This window comes from Trematomus bernacchii, unplaced genomic scaffold, assembly GCF_902827165.1.
Source record: "Trematomus bernacchii unplaced genomic scaffold, fTreBer1.1, whole genome shotgun sequence".
NCBI classification, from domain to species: domain Eukaryota; kingdom Metazoa; phylum Chordata; class Actinopteri; order Perciformes; family Nototheniidae; genus Trematomus; species Trematomus bernacchii.
The window spans coordinates 430,801-455,220 of record NW_022987696.1 but is presented as its reverse complement, the minus strand read 5'-3'; the positions used below and the strand labels follow the sequence as shown (position 1 = coordinate 455,220).

The window sequence follows — 24,420 nt, the reverse complement described above, 5'->3', positions numbered from 1 at the left end:
ACTTGTAGACTCCTACACTTATACACTTGTAGACTCCTACACTTATAGACTCCTACACTTATACACTTGTAGACTCCTACACTTATACACTTGTAGACTCCTACACTTATACACTCCTACACTTATACACTTGTAGACTCCTACACTTATACACTTGTAGACTCCTACACTTATACACTCCTACACGTATACACTTGTAGACTCCTACACTTATACACTTGTAGACTCCTACACTTATACACTTGTAGACTCCTACACTTATACACTTTTAGACTCCTACACTTATACACTTGTAGACTCCTACACTTATACACTCCTACACTTATACACTTGTAGACTCCTACACTTAAACACTTGTAGACTCCTACACTTATACACTCCTACACTTATACACTTGTAGACTCCTACACTTTTAGACTGCTACACTTTTAGACTCCTACACTTATACACTTGTAGACTCCTACACTTATACACTTGTAGACTCCTACACTTATACACTTGTAGACTCCTACACGTATACACTTGTAGACTCCTACACGTATACACTTGTAGACTCCTACACGTATACACTTGTAGACTCCTACACTTATACACTTGTAGACTCCTACACGTATACACTTGTAGACTCCTACACTTATACACTTGTAGACTCCTACACTTTTAGACTCCTACACTTTTAGACTCCTACACTTATACACTTGTAGACTCCTACACTTATACACTTGTAGACTCCTACACGTATACACTTGTAGACTCCTACACGTATACACTTGTAGACTCCTACACTTATACACTTGTAGACTCCTACACGTATACACTTGTAGACTCCTACACGTATACACTTGTAGACTCCTACACTTTTAGACTCCTACACTTTTAGACTCCTACACTTATACACTTGTAGACTCCTACACTTATACACTTGTAGACTCCTACACTTATACACTTGTAGACTCCTACACTTATACACTTGTAGACTCCTACACGTATACACTTGTAGACTCCTACACGTATACACTTGTCGACTCCTACACGTATACACTTGTAGACTCCTACACGTATACACTTGTAGACTCCTACACTTATAGACTCCTACACGTATACACTTGTAGACTCCTACACGTATACACTTGTAGACTCCTACACTTATACACTTGTAGACTCCTACACTTATACACTTGTAGACTCCTACACTTATACACTTGTAGACTCCTACACGTATACACTTGTAGACTCCTACACGTATACACTTGTAGACTCCTACACGTATACACTTGTAGACTCCTACACTTATACACTTGTAGACTCCTACACTTATACACTTGTAGACTCCTACACTTATAGACTCCTACACTTATACACTTATAGACTCCTACACTTATACACTTGTAGACTCCTACACTTATAGACTCCTACACTTATACACTTGTAGACTCCTACACTTATACACTTGTAGACTCCTACACTTATACACTTGTAGACTCCTACACTTATACACTTGTAGACTCCTACACTTATACACTTGTAGACTCCTACACGTATACACTTGTAGACTCCTACACTTATACACTTGTAGACTCCTACACTTATACACTTGTAGACTCCTACACTTTTAGACTCCTACACTTTTAGACTCCTACACTTATACACTTGTAGACTCCTACACTTATACACTTGTAGACTCCTACACTTATACACTTGTAGACTCCTACACGTATACACTTGTAGACTCCTACACTTATACACTTGTAGACTCCTACACTTATACACTTGTAGACTCCTACACGTATACACTTGTAGACTCCTACACTTATACACTTGTAGACTCCTACACTTATACACTTGTAGACTCCTACACTTATTACACTTGTAGGACTCCTACACGTATACACTTGTAGACTCCTACACTTATACACTTGTAGACTCCTACACTTATACACTTGTAGACTCCTACACTATACACTTGTAGACTCCTACACTTATACACTTGTAGACTCTACACTTATACACTTGTAGACTCCTACACTTATAGACTCCTACACTTACACTTATAGACTCCTACACTTATACACTTGTAGACTCCTACACTTATAGACTCCTACACTTATACACTTGTAGACTCCTACACTTATACACTTGTAGACTCCTACACTTATACACTTGTAGACTCCTACACTTATACACTTGTAGACTCCTACACTTATAGACTCCTACACTTATACACTTGTAGACTCCTACACTTATACACTTGTAGACTCCTACACTTATAGACTCCTACACTTATACACTTATAGACTCCTACACTTATACACTTGTAGACTCCTACACTTATAGACTCCTACACTTATACACTTGTAGACTCCTACACTTATACACTTGTAGACTCCTACACTTATACACTTGTAGACTCCTACACTTATACACTTGTAGACTCCCTACACTTATACACTCCTAGACTCCTACACGTATACACTTGTAGACTCCTACAACTTATAACACTTGTAGACTCCTACACTTATACACTTGTAGACTCCTACACTTTTAGACTCCTACACTTTTAGACTCCTACACTTATACACTTGTAGACTCCTACACTTATACACTTGTAGACTCCTACACTTATACACTTGTAGACTCCTACACGTATACACTTGTAGACTCCTACACTTTTACACTTGTAGACTCCTACACGTATACACTTGTAGACTCCTACACTTATACACTTGTAGACTCCTACACTTTTAGACTCCTACACTTGTAGACTCCTACACTTATACACTTGTAGACTCCTACACTTTTACACTTGTAGACTCCTACACTTTTACACTTGTAGACTCCTACACTTATACACTTGTAGACTCCTACACTTATACACTTGTAGACTCCTACACTTATACACTTGTAGACTCCTACACTTATACACTTGTAGACTCCTACACTTATACACTTGTAGACTCCTACACTTATACACTTGTAGACTCCTACACTTATACACTTGTAGACTCCTACACTTATACACTTGTAGACTCCTACACTTATACACTTGTAGACTCCTACACGTATACACTTGTAGACTCCTACACTTATACACTTGTAGACTCCTACACTTATACACTTGTAGACTCCTACACGTATACACTTGTAGACTCCTACACTTATACACTTGTAGACTCCTACACGTATACACTTGTAGACTCCTACACTTATACACTTGTAGACTCCTACACTTATACACTTGTAGACTCCTACACTTATACACTTGTAGACTCCTACACGTATACACTTGTAGACTCCTACACTTATACACTTGTAGACTCCTACACTTATACACTTGTAGACTCCTACACTTATACACTTGTAGACTTATACACTTGTAGACTCCTACACTTATACACTTGTAGACTCCTACACTTATACACTTGTAGACTTATACACTTGTAGAATCCTACACTTATACACTTGTCGACTCCTACACTTATACACTTGTAGACTCCTACACTTATACACTTGTAGACTCCTACACTTATACACTTGTAGACTCCTACACTTATACACTCCTACACGTATACACTTGTAGACTCCTACACGTATACACTTGTAGACTCCTACACTTATACACTTGTAGACTCCTACACTTTTACACTTGTAGACTCCTACACGTATACACTGTCGACTCCTACACCTTATACACTTGTAGGACTCCTACACTTATACACCTTGTAGACTCCCTACACGTATACACATTGTAGGACTCCTACACTTATACACTTGTAGACGTCCTACATCTTATACACTTGTAGACTCCTACACTTTTACACTTGTAGACTCCTACACGTATACACTTGTCGACTCCTACACTTATACACTTGTAGACTCCTACACTTATACACTTGTAGACTCCTACACGTATACACTTGTCGACTCCTACACGTATACACTTGTAGACTCCTACACGTATACACTTGGTAGACTCCTACACTTATACACTTGTAGACTCCTACACGTATACACTTGTAGACTCCTACACGTATACACTTGTAGACTCCTACACGTATACACTTGTAGACTCCTACACTTATACACTTGTAGACTCCTACACTTATACACTTGTAGACTCCTAGCACTTATACACTTGTAGACTCCTTACACTTATAGACTCCTACACTTATACACTTAGTAGACTCCTACACTTATACACTTGTAGACTCCTACACTTATAGACTCCTACACTTATACACTTTAGACTCCTACACTTATACACTTGTAGACATCCTACCTTATAACTCTACACACTTATACACTTGTAGACTCCTACACTTATACACTTGTAGACTCCTACACTTTACACTTGTAGAACTCCTACACGTATACACTTGTAGACTCCTACACTTATACACTTGTAGACTCCTACACGTATACACTTGTAGACTCCTACACTTATACACTTGTAGACTCCTACACTTATACACTTGTAGACTCCTACACGTATACACTGGTAGACTCCTACACTTATACACTTGTAGACTCCTACACTTATACACTTGTAGACCTCTACACTTATACACTTGTAGACTCCTACACTTTTAGACTCCTACACTTTTAACTCCTACACTTTACACTTGTAGACTCCTACACTTATACACTTGTAGACTCCTACACTTATACACTTGTAGACTCCTACACGTATACACTTGTAGACTCCTCACACCTTTACACTTGTAGACTCCTACACGTATACACTTGTAGACTCCTACACTTATACACTTGTAGACTCCTACACTTTTAGACTCCTACACTTGTAGACTCCTACACTTATACACTTGTAGACTCCTACACTTTACACTGTAGACTCCTACACTTTTACACTTGTAGACTCTACACTTATACACTTGTAGACTCCTACACTATACACTTGTAGACTCCTACACTTATACACTTGTAGACTCCTACACTTATACACTTGTAGACTCCTACACTTATACACTTGTAGACTCCTACACTTATACACTTGTAGACTCCTACACTTATACACTGTAGACTCCTACAGTATACCTTGTAGACTCCTACACTTAACACTTGTAGACTCCTACACTTATACACTTGTAGACTCCTACACGTATACACTTGTAGACTCCTACACTTATACACTTGTAGACTCCTACACTTATACACTTGTAGACTCCTACACTTATACACTTGTAGACTCCTACACGTATACACTTGTAGACTCCCTACACTTATACACTTGTAGACTCCTACACTTATACACTTGTAGACTCCTACACGTATACACTTGTAGACTCCTACACTTATACACTTGTAGACTCCTACACGTATACACTTGTAGACTCCTACACTTATACACTTGTAGACTCCTACACTTATACACTTGTAGACTCCTACACTTATACACTTGTAGACTTATACACTTGTAGACTCCTACACTTATACACTTGTAGACTCCTACACTTATACACTTGTAGACTTATACACTTTGTAGAATCCTACACTTATACACTTGTAGACTTATACAACTTGTAGAATCTACACTTATACACTTGTAGACTCCTACACTTATACACTTGTAGACTTATACACTTGTAGAATCCTACACTTATACACTTGTAGACTTATACACTTGTAGACTCCTACACTTATACACTTGTAGACTCCTACACTTATACACTTGTAGACTTATACACTTGTAGAATCCTACACTTATACACTTGTAGACTTATACACTTGTAGACTCCTACACTTATACACTTGTAGACTCCTACACTTATACACTTGTAGACTCCTACACTTATACACTTGTAGACTCCTACACTTATACACTTGTAGACTCCTACACTTATACACTTGTAGACTCCTACACTTATACACTTGTAGACTCCTACACGTATACACTTGTAGACTCCTACACGTATACACTTGTAGACTCCTACACTTATACACTTGTAGACTCCTACACTTTTACACTTGTAGACTCCTACACGTATACACTTGTCGACTCCTACACTTATACACTTGTAGACTCCTACACTTATACACTTGTAGACTCCTACACGTATACACTTGTCGACTCCTACACGTATACACTTGTAGACTCCTACACTTATACACTTGTAGACTCCTACACTTATACATTGTAGACCTACACTTTTACACTTGTAGACTCCTACACGTATACACTTGTCGACTCCTACACTTATACACTTGTAGACTCCTACACTTATACCATGTAGACTCCTACACTTATACCACTTGTAGACTCCTACACGTATACACTTGTAGACTCCTACACTTATACACTTGTCGACTCCTACACCTAGATATAGATTGTAGACTCACTACACTTATACACTTGTAGACTCCTACACTTATACACTTGTAGACTCCTACACTTATAGACTCCTACACTTTTACACTTGTAGACTCCTACACTTATACACTTGTAGACTCCTACACTTTTACACTTGTAGACTCCTACACCTATACACTTGTAGACTCCTACACTTGTAGACTCCTACACTTTTACACTTGTAGACTCCTACACTTTTACACTTGTAGACTCCTACACTTTTACACTTGTAGACTCCTACACGTATACACTTGTAGACTCCTACATGTATACACTTGTCGACTCCTACACTTATACACTTGTCGACTCCTACACTTATACACTCCTACACTTATACACTTGTAGACTCCTACACGTATACACTTGTAGACTCCTACACTTGTAGACTCCTACACTTATACACTTGTAGACTCTTACACTTGTCGACTCCTACACTTATACACTTGTAGACTCCTACACTTATACACTTGTCGACTCCTACACTTATACACTTGTCGACTTCCTACACTTATACACTTGTCGACTCCTACACTTATACACTTGTCGACTCCCTACACTTATACACTTGTAGTCTCCTACACGTATACACTTGTAGACTCCTACACTTATACACTTGTAGACTCCTACACGTATACACTTGTCGACTCCTACACGTATACACTTGTCGACTCCTACACTTATACACTTGTAGACTCCTACACTTATACACTTGTAGACTCCTACACTTATACACTTGTAGACTCCTACACGTATACACTTGTAGACTCCTACACGTATACACTTGTAGACTCCTACACGTATACACTTGTCGACTCCTACACTTATACACTGTAGACTCCTACAGCCTTACTACACTTTGTAGACTCCTACACGTATACACTTGTCGACTCCTACACTTATACACTTGTAGACTCCTACACTTATACACTTGTCGACTCTTACACTTGTCGACTCCTACACTTATACACTTGTAGACTCCTACACTTATACACTTGTCGACTCCTACACTTATACACTTGTCGACTCCTACACTTATACACTTGTCGACTCCTACACTTATACACTTGTAGACTTCTACACGTATACACTTGTAGACTCCTACACTTATACACTTGTAGACTCCTACACGTATACACTTGTCGACTCCTACACTTATACACTTGTAGACTCCTACACTTATACACTTGTAGACTCCTACACGTATACACTTGTAGACTCCTACACGTATACACTTGTCGACTCCTACACTTATACACTTGTCGACTCCTACACTTATACACTTGTCGACTCCTACACGTATACACTTGTAGACTCCTACACGTATACACTTGTAGACTCCTACACTTATACACTTGTAGACTCCTACACGTATACACTTGTCGACTCCTACACTTATACACTTGTAGACTCCTACACTTATACACTTGTAGACTCCTACACTTATACACTTGTAGACTCCTACACGTATACACTTGTAGACTCCTACACGTATACACTTGTAGACTCCTACACGTATACACTTGTAGACTCCTACACGTATACACTTGTCGACTCCTACACTTATACACTTGTAGACTCCTACACTTATACACTTGTAGACTCCTACACGTATACACTTGTCGACTCCTACACTTATACACTTGTCGACTCCTACACTTATACACTTGTCGACTCCTACACTTATACACTTGTCGACTCCTACACTTATACACTTGTAGACTCCTACACGTATACACTTGTAGACTCCTACACTTATACACTTGTAGACTCCTACACGTATACACTTGTCGACTCCTACACTTATACACTTGTAGACTCCTACACTTATACACTTGTAGACTCCTACACTTATACACTTGTAGACTCCTACACGTATACACTTGTAGACTCCTACACGTATACACTTGTAGACTCCTACACGTATACACTTGTCGACTCCTACACTTATACACTTGTAGACTCCTACACTTATACACTTGTAGACTCCTACACTTATACACTTGTAGACTCCTACACGTATACACTTGTAGACTCCTACACGTATACACTTGTCGACTCCTACACTTATACACTTGTAGACTCCTACACTTATACACTTGTAGACTCCTACACTTATACACTTGTAGACTCCTACACTTATACACTTGTAGACTCTTACACTTGTCGACTCCTACACTTATACACTTGTAGACTCCTACACTTGTAGACTCCTACACTTATACACTTGTAGACTCCTACACTTGTAGACTCCTACACTTATACACTTGTAGACTCCTACACTTATACACTTGTAGACTTATACACTTGTAGACTCCTACACTTATACACTTGTCGACTCCTACACGTATACACTTGTAGACTCCTACACTTATACACTTGTAGACTCCTACACTTATACACTTGTCGACTCCTACACTTATACACTTGTAGACTCCTACACTTATACACTTGTAGACTCCTACACTTGTAGACTCCTACACTTGTCGACTCCTACACTTGTACACTTGTAGACTCCTACACGTATACACTTGTAGACTCCTACACTTATACACTTGTAGACTCCTACACTTATACACTTGTAGACTCCTACACGTATACACTTGTAGACTCCTACACTTATACACTTGTAGACTCCTACACTTATACACTTGTAGACTCCTACACTTATACACTTGTCGACTCCTACACGTATAACTTGTAGACTCCTACACTTATACACTTGTAGACTCCTACACTTATACACTGTCGATCCTACACTATAACTTGTAGACTCCTACACTTATACACTTGTAGACTCCTACATTATACATTGTAGACTCCTACACTTATACACTTGTAGACTCCTACACTTATACACTTGTAGACTCCTACACTTATACACTTGTAGACTCCTACACTTATACACTTGTAGACTCCTACACGTATACACTTGTAGACTCCTACACTTATACACTTGTAGACTCCCTACACTTATACACTTGTAGACTCCTACACTTATACACTTGTAGACTCCTACACTTGTAGACTCCTACACTTGTCGACTCCTACACTTGTACACTTGTCGACTCCTACACGTGTACACTTGTCGACTCCTACACTTATACACTTGTCGACTCCTACACGTGTACACTTGTAGACTCCTACACGTATACACTTGTAGACTCCTACACTTATACACTTGTAGACTCCTACACGTATACACTTGTAGACTCCTACACGTATACACTTGTAGACTCCTACACTTATACACTTGTAGACTCCTACACTTATACACTTGTAGACTCCTACACTTATACACTTGTAGACTCCTACACTTATACACTTGTAGACTCCTACACTTGTAGACTCCTACACTTATACACTTGTAGACTCCTACACTTATACACTTGTAGACTCCTACACGTATACACTTGTAGACTCCTACACGTATACACTTGTCGACTCCTACACTTATACACTTGTCGACTCCTACACTTATACACTTGTCGGCTCCTACACTTATACACTTGTCGGCTCCTACACTTATACACTTGTCGACTCCTACACTTATACACTTGTCGACTCCTACACTTATACACTCCTACACTTATACACTTGTAGACTCCTACACGTATACACTTGTAGACTCCTACACTTATACACTTGTAGACTCCTACACTTATACACTTGTAGACTCCTACACTTATACACTTGTAGACTCCTACACTTATACACTTGTCGACTCCTACACTTATACACTTGTAGACTCCTACACTTATACACTTGTAGACTCCTACACTTATACACTCCTACACTTATACACTTGTAGACTCCTACACGTATACACTTGTAGACTCCTACACTTATACACTTGTAGACTCCTACACTTATACACTTGTAGACTCCTACACTTATACACTTGTAGACTCCTACACTTATACACTTGTAGACTCCTACACTTATACACTTGTCGACTCCTACACTTATACACTTGTAGACTCCTACACTTATACACTTGTAGACTCCTACACTTATACACTTGTAGACTCCTACACTTATACACTTGTCGACTCCTACACTTATACACTCCTACACGTATACACTTGTAGACTCCTACACGTATACACTTGTAGACTCCTACACTTATACACTTGTAGACTCCTACACTTATACACTTGTAGACTCCTACACGTATACACTTGTAGACTCCTACACTTATACACTTGTAGACTCCTACACTTATACACTTGTAGACTCCTACACTATACACTTGTAGACTCCTACACTTATACACTTGTAGACTCCTACACGTATACACTTGTAGACTCCTACACTTATACACTTGTAGACTCCTACACTTATACACTTGTAGACTCCTACACTTATACACTTGTAGACTCCTACACTTATACACTTGTAGACTCCTACACTTATACACTTGTAGACTCCTACACTTATACACTTGTAGACTCTTACACTTGTCGACTCCTACACTTATACACTTGTAGACTCCTACACTTATACACTTGTAGACTCCTACACTTATACACTTGTCGACTCCTACACTTATACACTTGTCGACTCCTACACTTATACACTTGTAGACTCCTACACTTATACACTTGTCGACTCCTACACTTATACACTTGTCGACTCCTACACTTATACACTTGTAGACTCCTACACGTATACACTTGTAGACTCCTACACTTATACACTTGTAGACTCCTACACGTATACACTTGTCGACTCCTACACTTATACACTTGTCGACTCCTACACTTATACACTTGTAGACTCCTACACTTATACACTTGTAGACTCCTACACGTATACACTTGTAGACTCCTACACTTATACACTTGTAGACTCCTACACTTGTAGACTCCTACACTTATACACTTGTAGACTCCTACACGTATACACTTGTAGACTCCTACACGTATACACTTGTAGACTCCTACACTTATACACTTGTAGACTCCTACACTTATACACTTGTAGACTCCTACACTTATACACTTGTCGACTCCTACACTTATACACTTGTCGACTCCTACACTTATACACTTGTAGACTCCTACACTTATAGACTTGTAGACTCCTACACTTATACACTTGTAGACTCCTACACTTGTAGACTCCTACACTTGTCGACTCCTACACTTATACACTTGTCGACTCCTACACATGTACACTTGTAGACTCCTACACGTATACACTTGTAGACTCCTACACGTATACACTTGTAGACTCCTACACGTATACACTTGTAGACTCCTACACTTATACACTTGTAGACTCCTACACTTATACACTTGTAGACTCCTACACTTATACACTTGTAGACTCCTACACTTATACACTTGTAGACTCCTACACTTATACACTTGTAGACTCCTACACTTGTAGACTCCTACACTTGTAGACTCCTACACTTGTAGACTCCTACACTTGTAGACTCCTACACTTATAGACTTGTAGACTCCTACACTTATACACTTGTAGACTCCTACACTTGTAGACTCCTACACTTGTAGACTCCTACACTTGTCGACTCCTACACTTATACACTTGTCGACTCCTACACATGTACACTTGTAGACTCCTACACGTATACACTTGTAGACTCCTACACGTATACACTTGTAGACTCCTACACTTATACACTTGTAGACTCCTACACTTATACACGTATACACTTGTAGACTCCTACGTAGCGTACACACGGTTCCGTCGCGTTGAAGCTTGCCGGTGGGCATGTCTGGCGCGCGGCCAACAACCAATCGCATTAATCTCCCGCCCCGGACACACAAAGAGCTCGTTTGATTGGCTAGCTCTTGTTCTGGCATATGATTTGATAGGCTGGTGCTTCCGTCGATGCTTGAAAAGTTGAATTTTTCTCAACTTTCACCACAATGCAGTTCGGCAAAGCATGACGTCAGCCCATTCAAAGTGAATGGGAAGCGTCTCTGTACACAACGGAACCGTGTGGACGCTACACTACGCTTATACTCTTGTAGACTCCTACACTTATACTCTCTTATACACTCATGCACTTATGTACATGCTGCCTTACGTTGCTGTAGAGGTTTCGGTGTGCGATGGGGGGGTCGGTGTTCCACAGTCTGACGGTGTTATCAGACGAACAGGTGAGGAAGGAGGAGGGAGGCAGGCAGGCCTGAGACGCATCCAACAGCTCCGGGTACACCTGGGGAAGCACCACAAACAGTAAATACACCACGAGTATTACTGAAGTACTTCTGACCCTGTGTTAGCAGTGTGTTAGCAGTGAGTTAGCAGTGTGTTAGCAGTGTGTTAGCAGTGTGTTAGCAGTGTGTTAGCAGCGTGTTAGTAGCGTGTTAGCAGTGTGTTAGCAGTGAGTTAGCAGTGTGTTAGCAGTGTGTTAGCAGCGTGTTAGCAGTGTGTTAGCAGTGAGTTAGCAGTGTGTTAGCAGTGTGTTTAGCAGCGTGTTAGTAGTGTGTTAGCAGTGTGTTAGCAGCGTGTTAGCAGCGTGTTAGCAGTGTGTTAGCAGTGTGTTAGCAGCGTGTTAGTAGCGTGTTAGCAGCGTGTTAGCAGTGTGTTAGCAGCGTGTTAGTAGCGTGTTAGCAGTATGTTAGCAGTGTGTTAGCAGTGAGTTAGCAGTGTGTTAGCAGTGTGTTAGCAGTGAGTTAGCAGTGTGTTAGCAGTGTGTTAGCAGTGTGTTTACAGCATGTTAGCAGTGTGTTTACCATGTGTTAGTAGTGTGTTAGCAGTGTGTTTACAGTATGTTAGCAGTGGCTTTGCATTATGTTAGTAGTGGCTTTTGCAGTATGTTAGTAGTGTGTTTACAGTATGTTAGCAATGTGTTAGCAGTGCGTTTGCAGTGCGTTAGCAGTATGTTAGCAGTATGTTAGCAGTGTGTTAGCAGTGGCTTTGCAGTATGTTAGTAGTGCGTTTGCAGTATGTTAGCAGTGTGTTAGCAGTGCGTTTGCAGTGCGTTAGCAGTATGTTAGCAGTATGTTAGTAGTGTGTTTACAGTATGTTAGCAGTGCGTTTGCAGTATGTTAGCAGTGTGTTAGCAGTGTGTTTACAGTGTGTTAGCAGTGTGTTAGCAACATGTTAGCAGTGTGTTAGCAGTGTGTTTACAGCATGTTAGCAGTGTGTTTACCATGTGTTAGTAGTGTGTTAGCAGTTAGTTAGCAGTGTGTTTACAGTATGTTAGCAGTGTGTTAGCAGTGCGTTGCAGTGCGTTAGCAGTGTGTTAGCAGTGTGTTTAAAGTATGTTAGCAGTGTGTTAGCAGTGGCTTTGCAGTATGTTAGCAGTATGTTTGCAGTATGTTAGCAGTATGTTAGCAGTGTGTTCGCAGTGTGTTAGCAGTGGCTTTGCAGTATGTTAGTAGTGCGTTTACAGTGTGTTAGCAGTGGCTTTGCAGTGTGTTAGCAGTGGCTTTGCAGTGTGTTAGCAGTGGCTTTGCAGTGTGTTAGCAGTGGCTTTGCAGTGTGTTAGTAGTGCGTTTACAGTGTGTTAGCAGTGGCTTTGCAGTGTGTTAGTAGTGCGTTTACAGTGTGTTAGCAGTGGCTTTGCAGTATGTTAGTAGTGTGTTTACAGTATGTTAGCAGTGTGTTAGCAACATGTTAGCAATGTGTTTGCAAACACACTGTAAACACACTGCAAACACACTGCAAACACACTGTAAACACACTGCTGTGTGTTAGCAGTGTGTTAGCAGTGTGTTAGCAGTGTGTTAGCAGTGTGTTAGCAGTGTGTTAGCAGTGCTGTAGCAGTGTGTTAGCAGTGCTGTAGCCCGATTTCCTTTCCAAATAGACCTTTATAATAAAATATAAACACTCTTTGAAAATAAAATAAAAATAAGGTGGCGGTGTATAAATGAATGTTGACTTACTTCGATGCTCCACACACAGCTGCTGTGGTACAGAGCGGAGTACAGCTTCCCCACATTCCTCACGTCTTTAACGTCCCACACATACACACTGTGGTCGTTGTACACGCAGGTCAGGTGTCTGGAGGCCGGGTCAAAGGTCAGGGCCAACGTGTCGGGGTACTGAGCCCCTGGACTGACAACACAAACACAGTAAGTACTCAGAGTATACAGCATCTCCCTGGTCCAATTGGATTTCTCCAAGTGATTTTGGTTGATGTCAGCAAATTATCTCTGTGTCAAACAAACGTTTAGTTTAGCAGGATAATCTCCACATATTAACACCACTTTATGATTTCTGAAGTAAAAAGCTAATGTTGGGCTATAAAGGAATTACAGTACGGTCACATGACTTCACATTAGGGGTCGACCGATTATCGGCCTGGCCGATTATCGAGGCCGATATTCCGCATTTTACAGATTATCGGTATTGGCCTTTTTTTTAAATCAAATTGCCGATACAACTTTGGCTCTGATGCGGCCGTTTCTCTGGCTGCAGTCACCACTGTTCACGAGCAATGTCCCGCCCACAGCGCTATCTGAAAGGCTATTACTGAAGTGTCAATCAACACTGAAGATTTTCCGGGCTGCAGCCAGCCAGAGAGGCGGGACCTTCTCAGATTACAGGCAGGTGCGAAGAACGCAGACACAGACAGAGGCAAGCAGCAGCAGTGAGCGGTGTTTCGAAGGTAAATCAGTTGAAAGCCGAAGTTCAATAAACATCCCAATCCCCTATGCTGAAGTTGCAAAAACACCACGATCTTATGATCCAATTCTATCAGTATGTTAGCAGTGTGTTAGAAGTATGTTAGCAGTATGTTAGCAGTATGTTAGCACTGTGTTAGCAGTATGTTAGCAGTGTTTTAGCAGTATGTTTAGCAGTGTGTTAGCAGTGTGTTAGCAGTGTGTTTACAGTATGTTTACAGTATATTAGCAGTGTGTTTACAGTATATTAGCAGTGTGTTTACAGTATATTAGCAGTGTGTTTACAGTATGTTAGCAGTATGTTAGCAGTGTGTTTACAGTATGATAGCAGTGTGTTAGCAGTATGTTAGCAATATGTTAGCAGTGTGTTAGCAATATGTTAGCAGTGTGTTAGCAATATGTTTACAGTATGTTAGCAGTGTTTTAGCAGTGTGTTTACAGTATGTTAGCAGTGTGTTAGCAGTGTGTTTACAGTATGATAGCAGTGTGTTAGCAGTATGTTAGCAATATGTTAGCAGTGTGTTAGCAATATGTTAGCAGTGTGTTAGCAATATGTTTACAGTATGTTAGCAGTGTTTTAGCAGTGTGTTTACAGTATGTTAGCAGTGTGTTAGCAGTGTGTTTACAGTATGATAGCAGTGTGTTAGCAGTATGTTAGCAATATGTTAGCAGTGTGTTAGCAATATGTTAGCAGTGTGTTAGCAATATGTTAGCAGTGTTTTAGCAGTGTGTTAGCAGTATGTTAGCAATATGTTTACAGTATGTTAGCAGTGTTTTAGCAGTGTGTTTACAGTATGTTAGCAGTGTGTTAGCAGTGTGTTTACAGTATGATAGCAGTGTGTTAGCAGTATGTTAGCAATATGTTAGCAGTGTGTTAGCAATATGTTAGCAATATGTTAGCAATATGTTAGCAGTGTGTTAGCAGTGTGTTAGCAGTATGTTAGCAGTGTGTTAGCAGTATGATAGCAGTGTGTTAGCAATATGTTAGCAGTGTGTTAGCAGTGTGTTAGCAGTGTTTTAGCAGTATGTTAGCAGTGAGTTAGCAGTATGTTAGCAGTGTGTTTACAGTGTGTTTACAGTGTGTTTGTGTTTACAGTGTGTTTACAGTGTGTTTGTGTTTACAGTGTGTTTACAGTGTGTTTACAGTGTGTTTACAGTGTATTTGTGTTTACAGTGTGTTTACAGTGTGTTTACAGTATGTTAGCAGTATGTTAGCAGTATGTTAGCAGTGTGTTTACAGTATGATAGCAGTGTGTTAGCAGTATGTTAGCAATATGTTAGCAGTGTGTTAGCAATATGTTAGCAGTGTGTTAGCAATATGTTTACAGTATGTTAGCAGTGTTTTAGCAGTGTGTTAGCAATATGTTAGCAGTATGTTAGCAATATGTTTACAGTATGTTAGCAGTGTTTTAGCAGTGTGTTAGCAATATGTTAGCAGTGTGTTAGCAGTGTGTTAGCAGTATGATAGCAGTGTGTTAGCAATATGTTAGCAGTGTGTTAGCAGTGTGTTAGCAGTGAGTTAGCAGTGTGTTAGCAGTATGTTAGCAGTGAGTTAGCAGTATGTTAGCAGTGTGTTAGCAGTGAGTTAGCAGTGTGTTAGCAGTGTGTTAGCAGTGAGTTAGCAGTGTGTTAGCAGTGAGTTAGCAGTGTGTTAGCAGTGTGTTAGCAGTGTGTTAGCAGTGTGTTAGCAGTGTGTTTTAGCAGTGTTTTAGCAGTGTGTTTACAGTAGGTTAGCAGTGAGTTAGCAGTGTGTTAGCAGTATGTTAGCAGTGTGTTAGCAGTATGTTAGCAGTGTGTTTACAGTAGGTTAGCAGTGTTTTAGCAGTGTGTTAGCAGTGTGTTAGCAGTGTGTTAGCAGTGTGTTAGCAATATGTTTACAGTATGTTAGCAGTGTTTTAGCAGTGTGTTTACAGTATGTTAGCAGTGTGTTAGCAGTGTGTTTACAGTATGATAGCAGTGTGTTAGCAGTATGTTAGCAATATGTTAGCAGTGTGTTAGCAATATGTTAGCAGTGTGTTAGCAATATGTTAGCAGTGTGTTAGCAGTGTTTTAGCAGTGTGTTAGCAATATGTTAGCAATATGTTAGCAGTGTGTTAGCAGTGTGTTAGCAGTATGTTAGCAGTGTGTTAGCAGTATGATAGCAGTGTGTTAGCAATATGTTAGCAGTGTGTTAGCAGTGTGTTAGCAGTGAGTTAGCAGTGTGTTAGCAGTGTGTTAGCAGTGTTTTAGCAGTGAGTTAGCAGTGTGTTAGCAGTGTGTTAGCAGTGTGTTAGCAGTGTGTTTACAGTGTGTTTACAGTGTATTAGCAGTGTGTTTACAGTATATTAGCAGTGTGTTTACAGTATATTAGCAGTGTGTTTACAGTATGTTAGCAGTATGTTAGCAGTATGTTAGCAGTGTGTTTACAGTATGATAGCAGTGTGTTAGCAGTATGTTAGCAGTGTTTTAGCAGTGTGTTAGCAGTATGTTAGCAGTATGTTAGCAGTGTGTTTACAGTATGTTAGCAGTGTGTTTACAGTATGTTAGCAGTGTTTTAGCAGTGTGTTAGCAGTATGTTAGCAGTGTTTTAGCAGTGTGTTAGCAGTGTGTTAGCAGTGTGTTAGCAGTGTGTTTACAGTAGGTTAGCAGTGTGTTAGCAGTATGTTAGCAGTGTGTTTACAGTATGTTAGCAGTGTTTTAGCAGTGTGTTAGCAGTATGTTAGCAGTGTTTTAGCAGTGTGTTAGCAGTGTGTTTACAGTAGGTTAGCAGTGAGTTAGCAGTGAGTTAGCAGTGTTTTAGCAGTGTGTTAGCAGTGTGTTAGCAGTGTGTTAGCAGTGTGTTTACAGTAGGTTAGCAGTGAGTTAGCAGTACTTGTACCTGTGCTGAAGGCTCTGTGTGAGGTCGACCCCGAGGCGGTGTGGGCGGTGCAGAGTGGTGACGTACTGCAGGTTAGAGGGACTGAACGCTCTGATGGCACCGTCAGCACATCCACAGAAGATAAAGTCCTCGCTGACGGCCAGACAGCTCGCCGACGACGTCTGTCAACAACAACAACAACAACATGTTTAGGTTTTCAGAGCAGCATGTCTTCAATAACAAGGAGCTCTTATTTTGTGCATTTTTACAAGGTTTGTGCTTTTCCCATCGTACACAGAGTTTTTAACTTGTGCAGGTGTATCTTAAGTTAAGGTGTATTTCAAGTTCTATATTTTAAGTCTTATAGGTGAATTCTAAATTGTGTAGTTTTGGTCGTACAGGTGTAGTTTAGGTCGTAAAGGTGTAGTTTAAGTTGTACAGGTGTAGTTTAGGTCGTACAGGTGTAGTTTAGGTTGGACAGGTGTTTTGTAGAGGTGTAGTTTAGGCCGTACAGGTGTGTCGTACAGGTGTAGTTTAGGTTGTACAGGTGTTTTGTACAGGTGTAGTTTAGGTCGTACAGGTGTGTCGTACAGGTGTAGTTTAGGTCGTACAGGTGTATGTTCCTGTGTTGCTCACCTTGAGGTCGACCCACGCCTCCAGCTGCCGGCTGCTGTTGAACAGACACAGCAGGCCGGAGCTGGTGATGCAATAAGTGCTGGACGCCGCGGGGCCACGCCCACACGCCACCCCACTGAACACGCTGTTCTTATGGTCACCTAGCAACCCCGACCGACCAATCAGAGGCACCGTGCTGTTCACCTGGACACGGGGAGAAAATAGGTTTGTTAAAACTATCGTGAAATTAGGCTGCGATTGGCTGTTAGAGGACAGACACTGTAGATGAGCTGTGATTGGCTGTTAGAGGACAGACACTGCAGATGAGCTGTGATTGGCTGTTAGAGGACAGACACTGCAGATGAGCTGTGATTGGCTGTTAGAGGACAGACAGTGTAAATGAGTAGTGATTGGCTGTTAGAGGACATGTACTGCAGATAAGCTGTGATTGGCTGTTAGAGGACATGCACTGTAGATGAGCTGTGATTGGCTGTTAGAGGAGAGAAAGTGTAGATGAGCTGTGATTGGCTGTTAGATTACCCGTCGTTCTTTGGAGGCGTCGAGGTACCAGAACTTGACGTGTCTGTTTCCTGCGGTGACGAAGTAGCTGTTGTCCTGCGAGAAAGAGACGGCGGACACTCGGCTGGACACGTTGTTGGAGGCGATGATCGAACCTTTCTGATCAAAGGAAGGACGGGAGGGACGACATCAGCTCCACAGCAAACCAACGCAGTAAATGTTAACGTGCTCCCATCAACCTGTGGACTTTCTCAATGGCTGAAAGGGATGGCTTTCTACCTTGCTCTTGAAAGGATAAGTGTTTTCCTTAAAAACAAACTGGATAGGTTTTGGGAAATCTGGAAAACCTTTTACGACTTCGTGGAGCCGAATGGTCTACAACACGATTGGGAGAATGTATGTATGTTAAGTCTGTCTTGTTATATACTGTTTCTCATCAATATATCACAGGTCTCAGATATATCCAGAGCCTGTCTCTGATTGGCTGAAACACCAAACTGATCATTGCAGCATTACCCATAATCCCCTCTGTTTCAGCCCTGTTTCCAAAGTGCTGATTCTCTGTCTGTTACTTTAGATGAAAATAAGGAGCCCCTCCCCACGCCCCTCTGAGAGACATTTGGTTACAAAGAACTCAATGGTGCTCTAGGAGGAGATTCAGGTGATAAGGTGGGGGGGGGGGGGGGGGGGTTACCTTGGTTGCTGATTGGCTAATGGTTACACAAGCCAAAACATCGTTATGACATCATCAAGTGGCCAAAATCTGATCAGCTCATTTTCAGACAGGTTTTTATATAAATGGATCAAAAAGAGAGAGAATCTTTGTTCCTGAAACTTTCAGAGTCTCTTTCCACAGAGGGACACATGTTGATGAAGAAGAGACATGAGGAAGAGGGGACACATGTTGATGTAGAAGAGACATGAAGAAGAGGGGACACATGTTGATGTAGAAGAGACATGAAGAAGAGGGGACACATGTTGATGTAGAAGAGACATGAAGAAGAGGGGACACATGTTGATGTAGAAGAGACATGAAGAAGAGGGGACACATGGTGATGAAGAAGAGACATGAAGAAGAGGGGACACATGGTGATGTAGAAGAGACATGGAGAAGAGGGGACACATGTTGATGTAGAAGAGACATGGAGAAGAGGGGACACATGTTGATGAAGAAGAGACATGAAGAAGAGGGGACACATGTTGATGTAGAAGAGACATGAGGAAGAGGGGACACATGTTGATGTAGAAGAGACATGAAGAAGAGGGGACACATGTTGATGTAGAAGAGACATGAAGAAGAAGAGGGGACACATGTTGATGTAGAAGAGACATGAAGAAGAGGGGGACACATGTTGATGTAGAAGAGGACATGAAGAAGAGGGGACACATGGTGATGAAGAAGAGACATGAAGACGAGGGACACATGGTGATGTAGAAGAGACATGGAGAAGAGGGGACACATGTTGATGTTAGAAGAGACATGGAGAAGAGGGGACACATGTTGATGAAGAAGAGACATGAAGAAGAGGGGACACATGTTGATGTAGAAGAGACATGATGAAGAGGGGACACATGTTGATGTAGAAGAGACCTGAAGAAGAGGGGACACATGTTGATGTAGGAAGAGACATGAAGAAGAGGGGACACATGTTGACGAAGAAGAGACATGAAGAAGGAGGGGACACATGTTGACGTAGAAGAGACATGAAGAAGAGGGGACACATGTTGATGTAGAAGAGACATGAAGAAAGAGGGGGACACATGTTGATGAAAGAAGAAGAGACATGAAGAAGAGGGGACACATGTTGATGTAGAAGAGACATGAAGAAGAGGGGACACATGTTGATGTAGAAGAGACATGAAGAAGAGGGGACACATGTTGATGTAGAAGAGACATGAAGAAGATGGGGACACATGTTGATGTAGAAGAGACATGAAGAAGAGGGGACACATGTTGATGTAGAAGAGACATGAAGAAGAGGGGACACATGTTGATGTAGAAGAGACATGAAGAAGAGGGGACACATGTTGATGTAAGAAGAGACATGAAGAAGAGGGGACACATGTTGATGTAGAGAGACTGAAGAGCATGAAGAAGAGGGGCACACATGTTGATGTAGAAGAGGACATGAAGAAGAGGGGACACATGTTGATGTAGAAGAGACATGAAGAAGAGGGGACACATGTTGATGTAGAAGAGACATGAAGAAGAGGGGACACATGTGATGTAGAAGAGACATGAAGAAGAGGGGGACACATGTTGATGAAGAAGAGGACATGAAGAAGAGGGGACACATGTTTGATGTAGAAGAGACATGAAGAAGAGGGGACACATGTTGATGAAGAAGATACATGAAGAAGAGGGGGACACATGTTGATGTAGAAGAGACATGAAGAAGAGGGGACACATGTTGATGAGAAGAGAACATGAAGAAGAGGGGACAACATGTTGATGTAGAAGAGACATGAAGAAGAGACATGAAGAAGAGGGGACACATGTTGATGTAGAAGAGACATGAAGAAGAGGGGACACATGTTGATGTAGAAGAGACATGAAGAAGAGGGGACACATTGATGTAGAAGAGACATGAAGAAGAGGGGACACATGTTGATGTAGAAGAGACATGAAGAAGAGGGGACATGTTGTATGTAAGAAGAGACATGAAGAAGAGGGGACACATGTTGATGTAGAAGAGACATGAAGAAGAGGGGACACATGTTGATGTAGAAGAGACATGAAGAAGAGGGGACACATGTTGATGTAAGAAGAGACATGAAGAAGAGGGGACACATGTTGATGTAGAAGAGACATGAAGAAGAGAGGGACACATGTTGATGTAGAAGAGACATGAAGAAGAGGGGACACATGTTGATGAAGAAGATACATGAAGAAGAGGGGACACATGTTGATGTAGAAGAGACATGAAGAAGAGGGGACACATGTTGATGAAGAAGAGACATGAAGAAGAGGGGACACATGTTGATGTAGAAGAGACATGAAGAAGAGGGGACACATGTTGATGAAGAAGAGACATGAAGAAGAGGGGACACATGTTGATGTAGAAGAGACATGAAGAAGAGGGGACACATGTTGATGAAGAAGATACATGAAGAAGAGGGGACACATGTTGATGTAGAAGAGACATGAAGAAGAGGGGGACACATGTTGATGAAGAAGAGACATGAAGAAGAGGGGACACATGTTGATGTAGAAGAGACTGAAGAAGAGGGACACATGTTGATGTAGAAGAGGGGGACACTGTTGATGTAGAGAGACATGAGGGACACATGTTGATGTAGAAGAGACATGAAGAAGAGGGGACACATGTTGATGTAGAAGAGACATGAAGAAGAGGGGACACATGTTGATGTAGAAGAGACATGAAGAAGAGGGGACACATGTTGATGTAGAAGAGACATGAAGAAGAGGGGACACATGTTGATGTAGAAGAGACATGAAGAAGAGACATGAAGAAGAGGGGACACATGTTGATGTAGAAGAGACATGAAGAAGAGGGGGGACACATGTTGATGTAGAAGAGACATGAAGAAGAGACATGAAGAAGAGGGGACACATGTTGATGTGGAAGAGACATGAAGAAGAGGGGACACATGTTGATGTAGAAGAGACATGGAGAAGAGGGGACACATGTTGATGTAGAAGAGACATGAAGAAGAAGAGGGACACATGTTGATGTAGAAGAGACATGAGAAGAGGGGACACATGTTGATGTAGAAGAGACATGAAGAAGGAGGGGCACACTGTTGATGTAGAAGAGACATGAAGAAGAGACATGAAGCAGAGGGGACACATGTTGATTGTAGAAGAGACATGAAGAAGACGGGGACACATGTTGATGTAGAAGAGACATGAAGAAGAGACACTGTTGATGTCTTACATGAAGAAGAGGCTAAAGAGGGGACACATGTTGAATGTGGAAGAGACATGAAGAAGAGGGGACACATGTTGATGTAGAAGAGACATGGAGAAGAGGGGGACACATGTTGATGAAGAAGAGACATGAAGAAGAGGGGACACATGTTGATGTAGAAGAGACATGAAGAAGAAGAGAATGAGAAGAGGGGGACACATGTTTGATGTAGAAGAGACATGAAGAAGAGGGGACACATGTTGATGTAGAAGAGACATGAAGAAGAGGGGACACATGTTGATGTAGAAGAGACATGAGAAGAGACATGAAGAAGAGGGGACACATGTTGATGTAGAAGAGACATGAAGAAGAGACATGAAGAAGAGGGGACACATGTTGATGTAGAAGAGACATGAAAGAAGAGACATGAAGAAGAGGGGACACATGTTGATGTAGAAGAGACATGAAGAAGAGGGGACACATGTTGATGTAGAAGAGACATAAGAGACATGAAGAAGAGGGGACACATGTTGATGTAGAAGAGACATGAAGAAGAGGGGACACATGTTGATGTAGAAGAGACATGAAGAAGAGGGGACACATGTTGATGTAGAGAGACATGAGAAGAGGGGACACATGTTGATGTAGAAGAGACATGAAGAGAGGGGACACTGTTGATGTAGAAGAGACATGAAGAAGAGGGGACATGTTGATGTAGAAGAGACATGAAGAAGAGGGGACACATGTTGATGTAGAAGAGACATGAAGAAGAGGGGACACATGTTGATGTAAAGAGACATGAAGAAGAGGGGACACATGTTGATGTAGAAGAGACAGAAGAAGAGGGGACACATGTTTGATGTAGAAAGACATGAAGAAGAGGGGACGCATGTTGATGTAGAAGAGACATGAAGAAGAGGGTACGCATGTTGATGTAGAAGAGACATGAAAGAGGGGACACATGTTGATGTAGAAGACATGAAGAAGAGGGGACACATGTTGATGTAGAAGAGACATGAAGAAGAGGGGACATGTTGATGTAGAAGAGACATGAAGAAGAGGGGACACATGTTGATGTAGAAGAGACATGAAGAAGAGGGGACACATGTTGATGTAGAAGAGACATGAAGAAGAGGGGACACATGTTGATGGAGAAGAGACATGAAGAAGAGGGGGGACACATGTTGATGTAGAAGAGACATGAAGAAGAGGGGACACATGTGATGTAGAAGAGACATGAAGAAGAGGGGACACATGTTGATGAAGAAGATACATGAAGAAGAGGGGACACATGTTGATGTAGAAGAGACATGAAGAAGAGGGGACACATGTTGATGAAGAAGAGACATGAAGAAGAGGGGACACATGTTGATTGTAGAAGAGACATGAAGAAGAGGGGACACATGTTGATGAAGAAGAGACATGAAGAAGAGGGGACACATGTTGATGTAGAAGAGACATGAAGAAGAGGGGACACATGTTGATGAAGAAGATACATGAAGAAGAGGGGACACATGTTGATGTAGAAGAGACATGAAGAAGAGGGGACACATGTTGATGAAGAAGAGACATGAAGAAGAGGGGACACATGTTGATGTAGAAGAGACA

The 24,420-nt window shown here is 41.3% G+C and overlaps 1 protein-coding gene across 4 annotated transcripts in view; it reads right to left on the bottom strand.

Annotated features, from left to right (window-relative positions):
* Positions 1–24,420, bottom strand: part of wdr62 (WD repeat domain 62) — a 63,814-nt gene that overhangs the window by 26,870 nt on the left and 12,524 nt on the right. For all 4 annotated transcript variants that reach the window (XM_034138460.1, XM_034138461.1, XM_034138462.1 and 1 more), the window contains exons 6-10: positions 18,962–19,099; positions 18,443–18,625; positions 17,828–17,988; positions 14,230–14,401; positions 12,423–12,554 (exon numbers count right to left, since the gene is read on the bottom strand). In XM_034138460.1, coding sequence (XP_033994351.1) covers positions 12,423–12,554; positions 14,230–14,401; positions 17,828–17,988; positions 18,443–18,625; positions 18,962–19,099 — 786 coding nt within the window. The remainder of the gene's footprint in view (positions 1–12,422; positions 12,555–14,229; positions 14,402–17,827; positions 17,989–18,442; positions 18,626–18,961; positions 19,100–24,420) is intronic.